Below are 15,797 nucleotides of genomic sequence, written 5' to 3'. Positions count from 1 at the left end.
TAGTGGCATAAACTGGAAGTAAAATATGGGAATACATTCAGCAAGGAGATTCAATACTAGGATCAGAGAAAATACGCTAGATTTAAGTATATTTTACTTTGTCAAGAAGAATAGGAACCTGGTAATAGAGGAGTAATTTTAATTTTGTGATCAGGAAGGGTTTACTTAATTGACCTCTATTGATAAGAACAAAATAAAAACATTCAGATGAATGAAAAATCTTTAAATAGTACCTGGCAATTTCCAAAGTATTCTAGCAATCCTTATCACATATGAATTTTATATCTAATCTGTGACTGAAAACAGGGAAGGTATTTTAGTCCCAGTTTAAAAAATGATGGGACTGAGGTCTAGGGATTAGAGCTTACCTAAGGTTTCACTGTTAGATACAATAGAGCTATTATTCAAACTCTGGTCCAGCGTTCACTCCAACAGCATGATACACTGCTACTTAAAATAATCTTCATGCTCTACACCAAGCCCAGTGGCCATTATCTTGCTTGAATTAAAGAAATGCAAGAGAGCAAAATACACCTTTCCCTGGATTTCAGAGGTAGAAGTTCAAAGTTATAAAGGAAAAGTGAAAATTATTAAGTATGGGGGTACACATGATGAAATACAAAAGAAAAGTGGGAAGGAAAAGAAAGACAAGAATCAAAATTTTAAAAAATGATAAAACTATTAAGAGGAGGGAAATAAAAGAGGCAAAAATTAATAATACTTCTAAAAAGAGCAGAATCATAGAACTAAATTGAGATAGTTATATAAAATCATAAAATATTTGTCTCTAAGTTACAAGACCAGAAAAAATAAAAGAATAAGTGATAAAAAAGAAATTCAACGCAACTCAACAGTCTGTTGTGTAAAATGTGCTTCAGACTTGGGCATCAATGATAGACCAGAGTTAAACTGTGGCAAGAGTACAAGAGGTAAGGACGGTCAATCTTAACCATTTTTTTTCTTTTGAGACGGAGACTTGCTGTCGTCCAGGCTGAAGTGCAATGGCATGATCTTGGCTCACTGCAACCTCTGCCTCCTGGGTTCAAGCAATTCTCCCACTTCATCCTCCTGAGTAGCTGCAATTACAGGTGTGCACTGCCATGCCCGGCTAATTTTTGTATTTTTAGTAGAGACGGGGTTTCACCATGTTGGCCAGGCTGGTCTCAAACTCCTGATCTCAGGTGATCCACCTACCTCGGCCTCCCAAAATGCTGGGATTACAGGCATGAGCCACCACGCCTGGCCGATCTTAACCATTTATTAGTGGTTTATTTTCTTCTCTCCTAAAGTATGAGCTATGAAGTCTCTTTTGGAAAAATGTTTTCTCTGGTTTTTGAGTAAAGGTTCCAATTTCGGGGTGCTCCTACTAGAGACCTCATTTACCACAAACAAAATCTACTCAGGTAATTTTCTAGTTAGTCCTTTCTCTAAAAAACAAACCCCTGTTATCATCCAATGTTATTTTTTGGTTCATATTCATACCAAAGAATGACATCTTTAAGAAGAAGAGAAGGAGACACAGGGTAAGAAGTAAAACAAGAGAGAAAAGAAAATTACCTCTCCTAGTCCTTCTAGTGCTCTGAGTACAATGAGTGGTCCAACTCCTAAATCTGCAGCAATGGGAGTGAACAGCGTGAGGACAGCAGTGCCAAGGATCCCAAATCCTAGCAGCAGTTTTCCTCCTATTTTGCTGGCAATATATCCTCCAGGAATCTGTGTGATGATGTAGCCATAAAAAAAGGAACCGAGAATCCATCCTTGAGTTTCTGCATCCCATTGGTACTTCTTACCCTACAAAAATCAGAAGAGAATAAAACAATCCTTTAAGACCTTCACAGAGCAGCTCTTTTCTCTTACTGGCATGTAAGTACATATAAATGAGATTTTGAACCACTATTTTGGACTGAAGAACATGCAAACTTTCTAGTAGGTGGGTGAGTCATAACAATACAGACATATAGTATTTAGAAGTGAATGAAAAAGAACTGACAGTCATAAACTTCAAGAAGGCTTGCAATTTTATAAAACTAGACTGCAGGATGAGCTGCAGAAGCTTTATAATAACTATGACCAAGAAGGCTCACAAAAGAATCACAAAAAAGGCTTGGGTATCTCTGAGCCTACTATGGCTCGGGAGGCTGCCATCCCCCCGGCCCTGCCTCCCCCTCCCAAAAAAAGAGTCACAGGCTTAATCCAGAAAGCTATTAAACAGAAAACTGTAGTGGCTGAGCTAGGCTTTGGGAACCAGGCTTGGTTTTAATCCTAGATCTACTACTTACCGAATGAATGTGTGATCTGGGAAGAGGAAATGAAATAGGCACATAAAATAAGTCTTGATGTACAGTTAGTGTTCACTTAATGCTGGCTATTAACATGCATAAATATAGATATTAATAATATCTCCCCATTTCAGACCAAGCACTTAAACAAGCATATGGAACAATTCCAAAGAGCAAGAATTTAAATCAAGCCACAAACTGCATGTGAATAGAACCTGTGTTTTCATTAGTAGCAGCACATAGTAAGTTACTAATGAAGATTTAGTGACTGATCTGAGTATCTGACATCTTTAATGCAGAGTAGCTGTATAACAAAGCCAACATGTCAAGAACCATTCCGGGATTTCTTTCTACTGCGGATATAAGGCAGATGAAGATAAGTAGCAGGGTCAACAAAAGCACTTTGCAAAGAAAAAGACACAAAGCAAACTCCTACTTTTCCTCATTTAGGGTACCAATTTGCAGTTTATCTGTGGAATTCTAGGATTTCATGTACAATCCAGCAGTATTGTCCCTGAAGGTCACAGGTTGGAGTGGAGAAAGTGAGTGATGTATACCCAAATGTTACTCAGCAACATTATTAAAGTCAAATATAAAGATTTTTGGAGAGATTTATTTTGTTTAGAGAGAAACCCTCTTTCCTGCTTGAATGCTCTGCTTGTGAATGATAGAGGAGATTCACCTAAGTATGAACTAGTACCTTCGTGAGCACTGAAAATGGGTGAAAATTTATTTATTAATTTTAATTTTTTTTTTTTTTAGACGGAATCTCGCTGTTGCCCAGGCTGGAGTGCAGTGGCGTGATCTCGGCTCACTGCAGGCTCTGCCCCCCCAGGGTTCACACCATTCCCCCGCCTCAGCCTCCCGAGTAGCTGGGACTAGAGGCGCCCACCACCTCGCCCGTCTAATTTTTTGTATTTTCAGTAGAGACGGGGTTTCACCGTGTTAGCCAGGATGGTCTCGATCTCCTGACCTCGTGATCCGCCTGCCTCGGCCTCCCAAAGTGCTGGGATTATAGGCGTGAGCCACCACGCCCAGCCGAAATTTTATTATTTTTTATTTATTTATTTTTTTGAGACGGAGTCTTGCTCTTGTTGCCCAGGCTGGAGTGGAATGGAGTGATCTCGGCTCACTGCAAACTCCACCTCCCAGGTTCAAGCAATTCTCCTGCCTCAGCCTCCTGAGTAGCTGGGATTATAGGTGTGTGCTACCACGCCCAGCTAATTTTTGTATTTTTAGTAGAGACAGGGTTTCACCATGTTGGCCAGGCTGGTCTCGCACTCCTCACCTCAGGTGATCCACCTGCCTCAGCCTTCCAAAGTGCTGGGATTACAGGCATGAGTCACTGTGCCCAGCCTGCAAATGTACTTCTAAAAAGAATACTAGCTTTTCTTTCTGTACTATCTCATTGTGTGATAAGCAACATAAAATGAAGTATATATAACTTAATTATAAACAAATGATGAATACACATTTATCAATTCCACTATAACATAAGGCAGGCATAATGACTTATGTGCTTAGGTTAGGCACGTGTACATTCAGAAAAGAATGTCCTAGGCCGGGCGCGGTGGCTCCCGCTTGTAATCCCAGCACTTTGGGAGGCTGAGGCGGGCGGATCACGAAGTCAGGAGATCGAGACCACGGTGAAACCCCGTCTCTACTAAAAATACAAAAAATTAGCCGGGTGTGGTGGCGGGCGCCTGTAGTCCCAGCTACTTGGAGAGGCTGAGGCAGGAGAATGGCGTGAACCCAGGAGGCGGAGCTTGCAGTGAGCCGAAACTGCGCCACTGCACTCCAGCCTGGGCGACAGAGCGAGACTCCGTCTCAAAGAAAAAAAAAAAAAAAAGAATGTCCTAAGAAACTGGCCAGTTCTTGTTTTTCATCTTGCAACTGAGATTACCTAAACTCTCTTGCAGCTGTAACCCTGTAAGTGATATAGGGTTATAAATAATACTCCTATAAAAGCTATTTAGAAAATTTAAAACAGTTTAATTTTCTGTTATATAAAACAGGTTTTTTCAAATTTTCTTTAAGCATGGTATGTTTATAGGGGGAATGGACGAACTACTTTTCAAACAGATGAAGGTGTATTATGGCATAGCAGTAGTAGCTATAGTTACAAGTTATTGCCCAATCAGTTCCTGGGAAAACACAAAAAGAAAGTGATTCAGAGTATACACAAAGTATGGTTTCTGTAGGATGAAAAAAGATCTTTTAATATTTTTACTTGCAAGTATTTTAGAATAATTAAAATTGTTTCCTTAAAAAATAGCACCTACCGTTTGATTATGATGAACTTTTATGGGAGCAGAATGCTCTGGACACGCCTTGGAAGTTCTATTATCTTCTAAAGTTGTATTTGAATCTACCATATCCACTAACGCAACACTCAGATTCACACGTAATGCATACACAATGAAGAAACCAAAAAACGCCAAAATTGCTAAGTTGTAACGAGCAGAGCAGCACACTGGAGCTGAAATAAAGATTGGGGAAAATTTTTATTGACTTTTAAATTTTTATTTTTAGAGACAGGGTTTTGCCATGTTGCTCAGGCTGGTCTTGAACTCCTGGGCTCAAGCCATCCACCCACCTCAACCTCCCAAAGTGCTGTGATTATAGGCATTGGCCACCACACCCAGCTGCTTTAATTAAAAGAGTTAATTATATGATATTGTCTAAATAATGAAAAAGGTTGCTTTTTAAAAGTACAAAAATAATTATGAAAAAATGTTAAAGAATATTCTTAGATTAAGCAAATCTAAGAAACATTTATCAAAGATTAGCTGTTCCTCGTATCTGTAGTTTTGGTAAAAATTTCACACATGAGAGCCTGAACTATAAGAAAGTTCATTAAAACATGGAGGTAGTAGTTTTATCACCTTTGCTGAGAAAAAGATCTATTCCAGATTCAAACTGAACCCCTACTCCTTGTCAGCTGGCAAAGATATACGGCATGAGAAAAGCAGGTAAGGAGGTTTAATGGCATTACTATTTCTGAAAAACTATCTGAAACATGGTCAATAAGTACTTGAGTACTTACAATGACATGATATATTACTGATTATGAGTTAGTAGCTATCTCATTGTTAAATGTAGCATAGCAAAAAAAATTTACTGCCAAGGGTAGGGCATGAAATTTCTTACCTCGAAGAGTATCCTCAAAGGCTGGGTTTGAATCAGAAGCCATGATTAATACTTAAAGCCATCATAAACTAAATGCATTTAAGAATCTAGAAGCAAACTTGCAGAACCTATGACAGTTGCAGCATCTGTGACAGTTGCTCAGTAGTTATCAAGCCTAAAGGGCTCACAGTAAAAAGGGAAATCAGTGAATGTACCAGGATGTTTAAAAAAAAAGGATGCCGGGCACAGTGGCTCACGCCTGTAATCCCAGCACTTTGGGAGGCCGAGGCGGACGGATCACCTGAGGTCAGGAGATCGAGACCATCCTGGCTAACACGGTGAAACCCCGTCTCTACTAAAAATACAAAAAATTAGCCGGGCGTGGTCGCCGGCGCCTGTAGTCCCAGCTACTCGGGAGGCTGAGGCAGGAGAATGGCGTGAACCTGGGAGGCGGAGCTTGCAGCGAGCCGAGATCGCGCCACTGAACTCCAGCCTGGGCGACAGAGACAGAGACTCCGTCTCAAAAAAGAAAAAAAAGAAAAAAAAAAAAAAAAAGGAATGCAGAGTAGGTTGGAGGAACCAATAAAAGGATCATGTGAGAGGAGGAGTTTGACCTATTTATTACTCTAACTGTGGGCTTATGCATAGTTTCTCTTTTTTCTTCTTTTACTGAGTTGCAGAATTGGAGAGGGATGGGACTCAGGATGCTGACTAAGGATAATTAACCTCTTAGTAACAAAGAGAAATTAGCTAATCCAGAGTCTGAACATCTTTAAGTTTAGTAAACTCTGAGTGGCTGATAAATACCTCTTTAAAGATATAAACATGTATTTCATTAAGCAATGACATATTAAAATTGAAATTAAATGAAAATGTGTGCTTTTATTTGGTAATGACACATCAACATCATATAAATGTGTGCATGTTTTTCCCCTACTTAAGAATCCTGGCGTTTTCATTAACCTAGCATCAAAGGAGAGAATATATTTTACAGAATACAAAAGTCTTGATACTGGCTTAGACAAACTGATTTAGACTGAAACATTAATGAATATGCACAACTACACTTAGGTTTATATTAATATATTATGATCCAACTCACTTTTCTGTATGACCTCCTATGTTTAACAACTGCTATTATTTTTTTTCCCTGTGTAAGATTTACTTCTTTTAACAGGAAACTTTTCATTTGGCATTCTTAAATCCTTTCTTCAGGCGTACAGCTTTGAAATTTATGGTACCACTACCATAGTTAGATCCAGATCTGTAAGAACTGAATTTCTAAAGTTCTATTCACATTGTCTCTATTACTAGAATCTAGGCGAATTTGCTTTCTGCTGCAACCAAATGGGCAGTTGCCCAGTTAATGACAGTTTGGATATTGTGAGGCATGTTTTGTAAAAAAAACACATTTTCTTTTTTCTTTTTTTTTTAGAGACAGGGTCTTGCTCTGTTGCCCAAGCTGGAGTACAGTGGGTGATCATAACTTTCTGTAACCTTGAACCCCTGGGCTCAAGTGATCCTCTCACCTCAGCCTCTTGAGTAGCTGGGACTAAAGGCATATGTCAGCATATCTGACTAATTTTTAAATTTTTACTTGCAGAGTCAGGGCCTCACTATTTTGCCCAGGCTGGTCTTGAACTTTTGGCCTCAAGCAATCCTCCCATCTCAGCCTCCCAAAGCAGTGGGATTATAGACATGAGCCACTGTGCCCAGCAGAACACGTTTTCTTTATTATTGCTCTGTGTCAGGTGATATTACCTAGAAGTCTGGATGGGGGACTCAAAAATCTCACTAAATTCATGCATTAAAATGTGTTACTTTGAGCAATTTGGAGCAAGAAAAATCCAGATTTACGTACTATGTCTGTTTTCTCAATACAGCATTTAAAAAGATCATTACCTATTTCAGCAAAGGAGTGATGAGATGTGATTTATGGTTTAAAGAGCTTATCTGGTTGATGGTTTAAAGAGCTCATCTGGTCCCTGCATGGAGACCATACAAAGGAGAAGTGTGAAGGGTGTAAGCAATGTACAGTCAGGGAGACCACTTAAGGGACTACTGTAGCTTTCCAGCTAAGAGATGAAGGTGGCTTAAACTAGAGTGAAAGCAACAGTGAAGAAAAATGGGCAGATCTGAGATGTTTAAAGGCAGAATTAACAGGCCTTGCCCAAATGTTAGATGCGGGAGTAAGTGAAGGGGAGGGATCAAGTTATTAGTAATTCTCTTACTCTAAAAAACTGTATTTTATGCTACTCTAATTTGTAATGTTATTACTTCATTCTATCCTTATTTACAGTTATCTTGTTTTACTGTATGTTATTAGTTTTCCCTAAGTGATGCTTTATTTGGACTATGATATATCTTATCATGTGAATTACAAGGGGCTAGAAGGTTGAGAAGTGAAAGAAAGTTAAGTAAAATGATTTCAAATCACTCGTGGTATTACTTGGAAATCTGACCTACAAGTTATAGATCAGGCAACTTTAACTTTTGGGTGCATAGTCAATAATTAGAAAATAAAAAGCGGCCAGGCACGGTGGCTCATGCCTGTAATCCCAGCACTTTGGGAGGCCGAGGCGGGCGGATCACCTGAGGTCAGGAGTTTGTAGACCAGCCTGGCCAACATGGTGAAACCCCATCTCTACTAAAAATACAAAAATTAGCCGGGCGTGGTGGCAGGCACCTGTAATCCCAGCTACTTGGGAGGTTGAGGCAGGAGAATCGCTTGAACCCGGGAGGTGGAGGTTGCAGTGAGCCGAGATCACGCCATTGCACTCCAGCCTGGGGGACAAGAGCGAGACTTCGTCTCAAAAAAAAAAAAAAAAAAGAAAATAAAAAGCCAACTCAGGTGTCACAAAGTATATTACTATGAGATTCTAAGAAATATTAAAAATAAACAATTACTAGCTAATAAAATGGTTGCTGATTACAAATATATTCAATCAGAAAATTTTTATTTCAAGAAGGCATAGCAGTAAAGAAAAACATGCCTGTGAATGTGAATATTCTTTGAAATTGATCCAACAAAAGCATGCTTGCATGACCAGGAGAGAGAACATCCATTAAGCATCAAGTTCAAAGCAAAATGATGGTTGCATAAGGAACATGGCACCCATCAAAACAAACGTCAGCTTCTAAAATATGTTTTAAACTTAGGAATGTGTGTGGGTGTAACTGAAAGTACACAGGCTAATTTAGAGTGGGACCTGGGAATGAATCTCTGTTTCTGATTTTTCACTGGCTGTGTGCTTTTGTAGAAATTACTTAATAGTTTCCTTCCTCAGGTTTCTTAGCTATAATATGTAGAGACCACCATCTACTCACTGGGCTGCATAGGGATTAAATGAAATACTGCAAGACATTATAGCAGGCACTTAGTAAAAGGATTTCTTCCTCCTTTTTATCTGGAGAAAGTTATGCCAATAAGACAAAGTACTATGTACATATATATAAAAAGGAACAAAAGAGGCACATTAATCTGACAGAGGGGACAGTGGAGACAGTCAGAGAAGGCCTCTTGGAGAAGTCTTCAAGGAGCAGGAAGTCACCTGTAGGGACAGATGGAACAATCCAAGCAAAGGCAGCAGCATGTACAGAGGTATGGAAACGAGACAGATAAACATAGGGAGAGCAGGACATTCTAAATGATCTGCAGTATCTAGATTATGTACTGTAGTAACTCTAAGAACTAACACTATTGAGTGGGATAGTGGGTATTAATAACATAAAATAATATGTAATTTTTTTTTTTTGGAGATGGAGTCTTTCTCTGTCTCCCAGGCTGGAGTGCAGTGGCATGATCTCGGCTCACTGCAACCTCCATCTCCCAGGTTCAAGCAATTCTCCTGCCTCAGCCTCCCGAGTAGCTGGGACTACAGGCATGCACCACCATGCCCAGCTAATTTTTCTATTTTTGGTAGAGACGGGATTTCACCATGTTAGCCAGGCTGGTCTCAAACTCCTGACCTCAGGCAATCTGCCCACCTTGGCATCCCAAAGCATTGGGATTACAGGCGTGAACCACCATGCCTGGACAATAATAGGTAATATTTATTACAAGCCGGGCATGGTGGCTCACACTCGTAATCCCAGCACTTTGGGAAGCTGAGATGGGGGAGGATTGCTTGAGCCCAGGAGTTCAAGACCAGCCTGGGCAACATGGTGAAACCCCATCTCTACAAAAAATTTCAAAATTAGCTGGTTGTGGTGTTGTTCACCTGTAATCCCAGCTACTTGGGAGGCTGAGGTGGGAGGATGGCTTGAGTCTGGGAGGTTGAGGCTGCAGTGAGCTGTGATTGTGCCACTGCACTTCAGCCTGGGCAACAGAATAAGACTCCGTCTCAAAAAACAAATATTACTAAGCACTTTCTATATGCTTGGCACTAGTCCAAGTATTTTGCCTGAATTAGGGTTATTATAAAGATTCACTGAGTTAGTAATGAAAAATACTTAGAAGAGTGCTTGGCACAGAGTAACTGTGAATTATTATGGTTTTTTTCCTGGAAATTAGGAATTGAGGTTATTTCTTAGGAATTGAGGTTAGTTCTCATTTGTGAGAAATTGGGATCTGGGAAAAGTAAGAAATTGTTGAAGAGAGTGGGGGCATGAGGTTCTCAGTGAAACACAGGAATGCTGAGCAGATACCCATACAGAATTGGTGGGAACAATCTGCCCCAGTGTGTAACTTCATAAGCACTGCATGCCTGTGCTCAGGAGTAGGCACTAAGAAAGCAGATAGCTGGCACTGAGATGGATGTGATGACAAGGCAGGGGGCAAGGGAATTGAGAGTATTGGCAAGAAAATAAAGTGTTGGGTTGGGTGCTGTGGCTCACGCCTGTAATCCTAGCACTTTGGGAGGTTGACGCAGGAGGATCCCTTGAGCCCAGGAGTTTGAGACCAGCCTGGGCAACTAAGTGAGACCTTGTTTCTACAAAAAAAATAGAAAAAAAGGCTGGGTGCGGTGGCTCACGCCTGTAATCCCAGCACTTTGGGAGGCCGAGGTGGGCGGATCACGAGGTTAGGAGATCGAGATCATCCTGGCTAACATGGTGAAACCCTGTCTCTACTAAAAATACAAAAAATTAGCTGGGCGTGGTGGCGGGCGCCTGTAGTCCCAGCTACTCGGAGGCTGAGGCAGGAGGATGGCGTGAACCCGGGAGGCGGAGCTTGCAGTGAGCCGAGATAGCGCCACTGCAGTCCAGCCTGGGCGAAAGAGTGAGACTCCGTCTCAAAAAAAAAAAAAAAAAAAAAGAAAGCAAAAAAAAAAAAAAGAAAAAATTAGCCAGGCGTGGTGGCACATGCCTGTAGTCCCAGTTCTTCAGGAGGCTTAGGTAGGCGGGTCACTTGAGCCTGGGAGGTTGAGGCTGCAGTAAGACCTGTTTGTGCCACTGCATTCTAGCCTGGGCAACAGAGTGAGACCCTGAAAAAAAAAGAAAATAAAGTGTTGGACTTTGTAACCCAAGAAGAAAGCAAAATGGAGAGGGCTGAAAGTTTAGGAAAATATACACTAGAATATAAAAGTCTATAAGGGCAGGAGCTTTTGTTCTGTTTTGTTTACTTCTTTGTATCTCCAGTGTCTAGAGCAGTGTATGGGAGAATTAGCATGCTGACACAATTCTACTTTCTACACTTTGCATTCTACTTATGGAATACTCATGACAGTAATTAAGACAGACAGACTCATAATCCTATCAAACCTTCAGATCTACTAATTACCAATTTACAGTAAACCAGGAGGGCAGAAGATGTTAAAGGACAACATAGGGATATAAAATTGCAAGGAAAAAAAAAGGAGTGGGGCGGGGGAAACAGATTAAAAGAGACAAAAAACATTTCAATCATTTGGAAGGTATGGACATTATTGAGATCCTGATTTGAACACACTATAAAAAATTAGGACATAGGCCGGGCCCGGTGGCTCACGCCTGTAATCCCAGCACTTTGGGAGGCCAAGGCGGGTGGATCACCTGAGGTCAGAAGTTAGAGACCAGCCTTGCCAACATGGTGAAACTCCGTCTCTACTAAAAATACAAAAATTAGCTGGGTGTGGTGGCATGGGCCTGTAATCCCAGCTACTCGGGAGGCTGAGACAGGAGAATCACCTGAACCAGAGAGGTGGAGGCTGCAGTGAGCCGAGATGGCACCACTGCACTCCAACCTGGGCGACAGAGCAAGACTCCGTCTCAAAAAAAAAAAAAAAAAAAAAATCAGGACATAATTGAGGAAATATGAACACTGAGTATTTTGTAAGTATTATTATTATTTTATTATTATTTTTTGAGACAAAGTCTTGCTCTTGTCCCCCAGGCTGGAGTGCAGTGGCGTGATCTCGGCTCACTGCAAGCTCCGCCTCCTGGGTTCACGCCATTCTCCTGCCTCAGCCTCCCGAGTAGCTGGGACTACAGGTGCCTGCCATCACGCCCGGCTAATTTTTTTTGTATTTTTGGTAGAGACGCGGTTTCACCATGTTAGCCAGGATGGTCTCGATCTCCTGACCTCAGGTGATCCGCCCGCCTCAGCCTCCCAAAGTGCGTATTATTTTTATTTGCTGTGATAATGGTACTGTAGTTATGTTAAAGAGTCCTTATCTTTTAGAGGTAAATAATTGAAATATTTACATATGAAATGACATGGTATCTGGGATTTGCTTCAAAATACACAGTATGTATGAGCATAAGGCAAGACTGGCCATGAATTGATAACTGTTTAATCTGGGTGCTGGTTACATGGGGGCTCATTATATAATTCTCTTAATTGCCATATATGCTCCTCCTCTGTAAAACTTATCATATTCTAAACAGCAAAAACAGTATGTTACTACTATTTCCACTTCACTTGCTCTCCAGTGGGTATGTAAAGAGAGAAAATAAAAAAGGAAATGGTTGTAACAAAGGTAGCCACCTCAAGCCAGGAAGGACAGGGCCAGTACCATAAGATCCATACACTCAACCCATGAATCAAGTAGGGATTGTTTTTAAAAGTGATGCTATAAGCTACTTTTTAAAAAATCAACTTTATTGAAGTATAATTTACATGATAAATGTATACATTTGTCCATCTCAATCTTTATTGAGATGTATAACTTTTCTATCCACATCTCTGTCAACATTTGGTATTATCAGCCTTTTGGATTTTAGCTATTCTAGTGGGTGTATAGTGCCTTGTTGTAGTTTTAATCCGCATTTTCCTGAGAATAATGTTTAACATTTGTGCTAAATTTTGATTATACATATACATATTTTTCAATTGTAACAATGTAATAGTCTCTGGCAAATATCTTTATTATAACTTATTTCTGTATTTCTATATTATTTTATGAGGAATATTATACAATTTGAACACTACAAGCCACAGAAAATGATCAGTTTATGGAACTAAGTCCGACTTCCAGGTAAAATGTAACTATGGTATGGTATTTACAGTTTGTGTTGACTAAAATAAGCTCCCAGCTGCCAGATGGAACTATAATGTTGCCACCTCTACTGCCACCATCTGGTAACATTAAAAACAAATAAAAATATAGAAACTATGCAATTCTGGGTCAGCCAAAGTCAAATTTCCAACGCAACTCTTTCTCACACACAGATCTTTGAAACTATAGAATGCAAACTGATTTGTTCTTTAGTTTTCGTTACTTTTAAATAAACTATATTACAAAAGTGTCAAATAGCAAAATATTTTAATTTTCTCAAATTCAGGGAAGATGCTTTATGAAGTACCTGCTTTTCGATTTGTTCCAAGACCTTTGGCAAATTACCTTAGAACTCTATAGGTATCTCGAGGATAACTGAACCTTTTCCTAACTTAAATCATAGACTGCCAGACGGAAAAAAAAATGTACTCAATGTTTTTAGTCTCTTAGTGCACAATGTCAAGATATTCGCTGGGTTATACAATAATTGCCCTCTGCATACTCACAAATGTTAACTCCAGTCCTTTTTTGTCTTCCCTCCCCGCCTAAGAAGCTACCAGGTCACATGCTGGCGGATACGCAGTGGCGGAAACCTAGCGGTGACAGGGAAGGACAGCCCTCTGCCTACTGATCTCCAGGTTTCTCCTCTAGTTTGCTCTTACACCGGGGTCCTCCGCCCGGACCTTAGCCCATTCATTTGATGATTCTCTCCCAGTTCGTTCTTCCACTGGGTCCCTTGCTCAGCACTACCCAAAATAACCACCAGCTCAGCGCCGGCTGCACTGCCGCTCCCCGCCCCCCCACCCCGTGGGGCTGCACCTGCCGAGACTCCGGCTCGGCTCGGCTCCGCGATCACGGTCGCGGCCCCCGGGGTCCCCGAGGGGCTTCTGCGCACCGAGGCAGGCGGGACTGAGCGGGACTCTGAACGGGCTCCCCTCCTAATGTCCCCTCGCGCCTGAGCAGCTCCGGACCCGCCGGCGCAGGGTGAGGGTACCCGGGCCATGCCCGCCCAGAGACCGCCGCCCCCGGGACCGCCGCCCACTCGAAGCTCCTGGACTACCCCGCCGCTTACCAGCTTCGGCCCGTGGGGCGCCCGGCAGAAGAGGCGTGCGGTCCGTGCTCTCCTCGCCATCGTTCCGGGCCAGGTCTCGAACCGGAGACCTCATGACGCCTACGTGGAGCAGGTGTACTCGCCACCTGGCAGAGAAGTGCGCGCCGGCCCGACAGCCCGAAGCCCCTGGGCCGAGCTGGCTGGACCGGGCGGGGCGAGGGCGATGACACCGCCCAGCGGCCACGTCTAGTGCCGCGGTCCCGCCCAGAGGCGGCCGCGCCGACTCCGCCCCCGCCGCCATCTTAGGTGTGGGCAACTCTGGCGTGGGTTGGACTAGGGAAGCGGAGTTCCGGGAGTTCTCGTAGGATTGGCGCAAAGTGAGCCCCCCGCGCCGGTCTACGCATGCCGGGGAGCCGGTGTTCGGACGACTGTTTCCCGCTCCTGCACCCGCTTGTAAAGTGCAGGGGCCGCCCTTCCCGCAGCGAGGATGAGTGGGAGCTTGCGGGCGGGCAGTGGGGACTTGAATTGCACATAATTAAGGGGAGGGCTTCGACCGAACTAGGGAAGTGGGTGGTGTGCATTTTACAATTTGACATTCACTTGTTAGCAGTCAGTTGCCATACTGTTAGCAACCTTTGTACGATCTACCCCGTGACTGTGACGGCATATTGTCCCTAAAATAGCTTTTTATTTTTTCTCCCAGACAGGGTCTTGCTCTGTTGCCCAAGCTAGAATGCAGTGGCGCAATCGCAGCTCACTGCAGCCTCAAACTGCTAGACTCAAAGCGATTCTCTTCAGCAACCCCAAGTAGCTGGGACTACAGGCGCATGCCACCACATCTGGCTAATTTTGTTTCTACTTTTTATTTTTGTAGAGGCGTGGTCTTATTATATTGCCCAGGCTGGTTTCGAACTCCTGGGCTCAAGCAATCCTCCTCGGCCTCCCAAAGTGCTGGGATTACAGGCGTGAGCCACTGCTCCTGGTCCTAAAATAGCTTTTAGGTGGAAAAACAGCAATGGAAATTTGTTGAGTCCTATGATGTTGCTGGTTTTATAGGTAAAAATAATCAAATAGGTAGTTTCATATGGTTCGACCTATGGAATCCTCTGATGTATATGTGCATGTTATGTCTCCACGATAGAATTTGGATAGATTGTGCTAGCATTTGCGGACTCTGAGAAAGTGAAACTAGGAAAACCCAGCTTGCCTTGGCAGGGCAGATCTGGATCCGCTAATAGAGGCTGTCTCTGTGGAGGTAGAAAATAAGATGTAGATGCTCTCGGAGAGTTTGGTGTAGACAGGGAAGACCCGCAAACCACTAATTCAGTAAACCAGGTTAGAAGCTTAGTGAGGTCCACGTGAGAACAAAGGGGAGGGTCCTTTACCTAGAAGGGAGGGCTAGGATTTCTGTAGGCATCCCTACCTCCAGATGAGTAAATGCTAGGAAAGTTCTCAAGTTAAAAGCAGCAAATCAAGCCTTGTTTCTGAGTTACTGAATTACCATGTAGATTTTTACACTCTCTAAGGGTTGTAGAAAAATGCAGTTTTCAAACTTGATTATGCAGAGTTACCACCTGGCAAATCCTTTTAAAATGTAGATTCAGATTGAGCAGATCTGGTGTGATGGTTAATTTTATGTGTTAACTTGCTGGATGTCTTTGGATGAGGTTAACACTAAAATCATTGAACTTTGGGTAAAGATGGCTGCCTTTCATAATCTGGGTGGGCTTCCTTCAATCAGTTGAAGGCCTGTCTAGAATAAAAAAATCCGACTCCCCCACTTCTCTTCCCCAAGCAAGGGAGACTTCTCCAGCAGAGTGTCCTCAGTCTTGATCTGCACCACAGGTCCTCTTGGGTCTCCAGCCATGTGCACCATCATCTGTTTGGGGTCTGGAGTCGGCCAGCCTATATTGTGAAAGCCAA

General features: G+C 42.4%; 1 protein-coding gene across 2 annotated transcripts in view; it reads right to left on the bottom strand.

The window, feature by feature from the left end:
• Positions 1-14,252, bottom strand: part of SLC17A5 (solute carrier family 17 member 5) — a 58,991-nt gene extending 44,739 nt beyond the window's left edge. Inside the window, exons 1-3 of one of the 2 annotated variants that reach the window (XM_030809323.1) lie at positions 13,896-14,252; positions 4,562-4,758; positions 1,558-1,791 (exon numbers count right to left, since the gene is read on the bottom strand). In XM_030809323.1, coding sequence (XP_030665183.1) covers positions 1,558-1,791; positions 4,562-4,758; positions 13,896-14,175 — 711 coding nt within the window. In that variant the 5' untranslated portion in view covers positions 14,176-14,252. Of the gene's footprint in view, positions 1-1,557; positions 1,792-4,561; positions 4,759-5,429; positions 5,610-13,895 lie in introns of those variants that run through there. The other variant, XM_030809324.1, reaches the window with a different exon arrangement.
• Between the last annotated feature and the right edge of the window lie 1,545 nt (positions 14,253-15,797).

This window comes from Nomascus leucogenys, chromosome 3, assembly GCF_006542625.1.
Source record: "Nomascus leucogenys isolate Asia chromosome 3, Asia_NLE_v1, whole genome shotgun sequence".
NCBI classification, from domain to species: domain Eukaryota; kingdom Metazoa; phylum Chordata; class Mammalia; order Primates; family Hylobatidae; genus Nomascus; species Nomascus leucogenys.
The sequence above is the reverse complement of the archived record's forward strand: the minus strand, read 5'-3'. Positions and strand labels throughout refer to the sequence as shown.